The 2773-nt window shown below is 31.8% G+C and overlaps 1 protein-coding gene across 1 annotated transcript in view; it reads right to left on the reverse strand.

Annotated features, from left to right (window-relative positions):
• Nucleotides 1-2773, reverse strand: part of ITGA1 (integrin, alpha 1) — a 182509-nt gene that overhangs the window by 125769 nt on the left and 53967 nt on the right. Inside the window, exons 4-6 of the mRNA XM_006865762.1 lie at nt 2105-2193; nt 1879-1990; nt 1170-1297 (exon numbers count right to left, since the gene is read on the reverse strand). Of these exons, the coding sequence (XP_006865824.1) occupies nt 1170-1297; nt 1879-1990; nt 2105-2193 (329 nt within the window). The remainder of the gene's footprint in view (nt 1-1169; nt 1298-1878; nt 1991-2104; nt 2194-2773) is intronic.

Below are 2773 nucleotides of genomic sequence, written 5' to 3' on the forward strand. Positions count from 1 at the left end.
ATATATATATATATGTGTGTGTGTATGTACTGGCATATATATGTGTGTGTTGGCATATATATGTATATATTGGCATATATATACAGAAATATTTTATTGTGACAATGGTAACATTTTTGAGATATCATTTTTAGTTCCTCTGAAATTTCTCTAAAAGTAGAATTATCATAAAGGCTGAGCACTAGACTGTAGGTGTAGAACTACAATCTCCTATACTGTCTACAATTCCCAAGCCATTCTACAGCCACTAAAGACTTTAATTCTATTGCTAATTCTGTCTTCAAGGGATTCGATATTTTGCCTATTATCTACTATGTCTTTTCTATTTTAAAACATATGACTGTTTAAAAATGAGTTGATGTATGGTTTAATAACAAATTATTTATATGTTTTAGTTATTTGTATGTTTGTTGTTGCTGTTAAGTGCCATTTAGTCAGTTCTAACTCATAGTGACCCTGTATAGGGTTTCTGAGACTGTAATCTTTTCAGCAGCAGAAAATCTCATCTTTATCCTGTAGAGCAGCTGGTGGGCTTGATCTTCTGACCTAGTGGTTTGCAGTTCAAATTACTCAATATTTATTTTTATATTTAATAATGAATTGGTTAGTCAAATATTAATTTGAAATTTAGTGTCTAAATAGATAAATCATATGAGATGTTCCATTTCATTTAGTGACAATAATGAAGATGTTCTTACAAACAGATACTCATGGGGAAAATTTTTTTAAATCAGTGTTCTGTAGCTAAACCATGGAATATTTACTTTTAATTAATGGAAAGAAATTATTAAATTTAGGGGGAAACAGATTTAATCAATATCTTGTGGTGAATTACTAACTTATTCATATGTAAGTGATGGTTTCTTTGGTATGTAATAATAGTTGCTCAAATTCTAAAATCCTGATCTGGTATCACCAAAATTTGCTATACTTCTTTTAGAATTAAGTTATGAATTTACAGATGCTTTTAGTCACATTTATATGGATGTTTCCAATCATGTTTAAAGTGACAACTTTCATAATAGTTTCTGTTTAGAAAAGTACACTGTCTGCCAGTAACATTCCATTGTTCAGAAATAAGAAATTGAAATGTAAAAGCAAAATTTTATTTAAAAATCTGCTCATTTCTATCTTTAAGACAACACAAATCCAAATGCAGAATCACATACCTGTGTTTGTTTAGGACCAATATCCATTCTTTCCAGAAGATCATTTAAAAAAGCTGTAACACTTTCCCAAGGGTAAATACTGTTGGAACCATCAAGAACTATGACTATGTCCAGTTGAGTGCTGCATTCTGTAACAAAAAGGATTCAGTTTCGCAAACTTGGGTCTATCATTTTAGAGGTGCATGAAATATTGTCATGGCTGATAGGAGTAAAAAAAAAAAAAAAATCAGCTGATATTATACAAAGAGGATTCATACCTCTTAAGAAGAGCTTTAGAAAAACAAAAGAGGTATTTATTATGGTCAAAAACAAGAAGTAATTAAAAGCCACCACTACTTAATTTTCACTATAATATAAAAGATAGCTTTGGAAATCTTCTCAACATGTATTTATATAACAGTCTAATTCTGTGATTATTTCAACTCTGATTGTTTTCCACAAAGAGATCCAGCCTCAAAACAAAAGCAATGCGACAGCTTTAGCGATGATGTTTAAATACAACTCTGTAAAGTCTATTTACACAAACATTAATTTCCAGAAGTATGCTGTTGTTTGGTTATATATTGGCAAAGCAAAAATTTACCTAAATTGGTAATGCTGGTAGCTGAGAAAATACTTCCAGCTTTATGGTATGCTTCTGTGTATAAATATGTCTCATTCATGGCTTACCGCATTTCAAACATGCAAGAACATTGCGTGATATCTGTACCTTGTACAGGGGCAATGGAATTCACGACTTGAAATGTGGGGCTGACATCAGAACAGATTCCAGTTGTGTAATGTAAGTGTCCACATCTATAGGCATATAAGGGCCCACACGCCTTTTTAAAAAATTTGAAAAACATAGGATTAACAATCACATAACAGATTTTACAAAGACTTATAGTGATAGAATTCCTGAAAGTGTTAAAAAGAATTACTCTTTCCTTTCTTACCAGAAACCCTCCATTTGGGTTGGTGACTAAAGTTGATCCAAATGTCATGTTCTCTTTCACTTCCGTGACATTGGGAATTGATGTGTTAACTAAAAATAGAATAAATTTATGAGAATGGGAAAAGAGAAATTTAGTGACTTCTCATTAAAATATTCTATTTGCTTTGTGCATGCTTTGCATATTCTTTTGCTTCAACCAAATAGGCTTCAAAGTACTATTAAGTAAGAAAATGAACAAATTAAGGCTGAGAAGCTGGCTTAAGTCCCAGAAACTTTGTTGGGATCAAAGTCTCAAACAGTTTTGTTGAACTGTAAAAGAATGCAGAACTAGCATAGTAATGAGAATGTGAGATTGTGTTTTCACACATTTTTGTTAATTAAAACAAAACATTTAGTCTCAAACTTTTTCAACTATAATACAATCTTACACATGTTCTTATAAGTGACCAATGATAACACCTGATATCTGAAAAGATAAGCAGGAGGATGGGGTGGGGTCGAAATCAGAAAAAAACCAGAAACAGAAGTTTTTGACCATTACTTTTAATAAGATGGAGACATCACTGTTGTTGTTGTTGTTAGGTGCCATCAATTCGGTAATGACTGATGGTGACCATATGTACAACAGAATGAAACACTGCCCAGTCCTGGGCCAACCTCACAATTGTTG

This window comes from Chrysochloris asiatica, unplaced genomic scaffold (assembly GCF_000296735.1).
Source record: "Chrysochloris asiatica unplaced genomic scaffold, ChrAsi1.0 scaffold00082, whole genome shotgun sequence".
In the NCBI taxonomy this organism is placed as follows: domain Eukaryota; kingdom Metazoa; phylum Chordata; class Mammalia; order Afrosoricida; family Chrysochloridae; genus Chrysochloris; species Chrysochloris asiatica.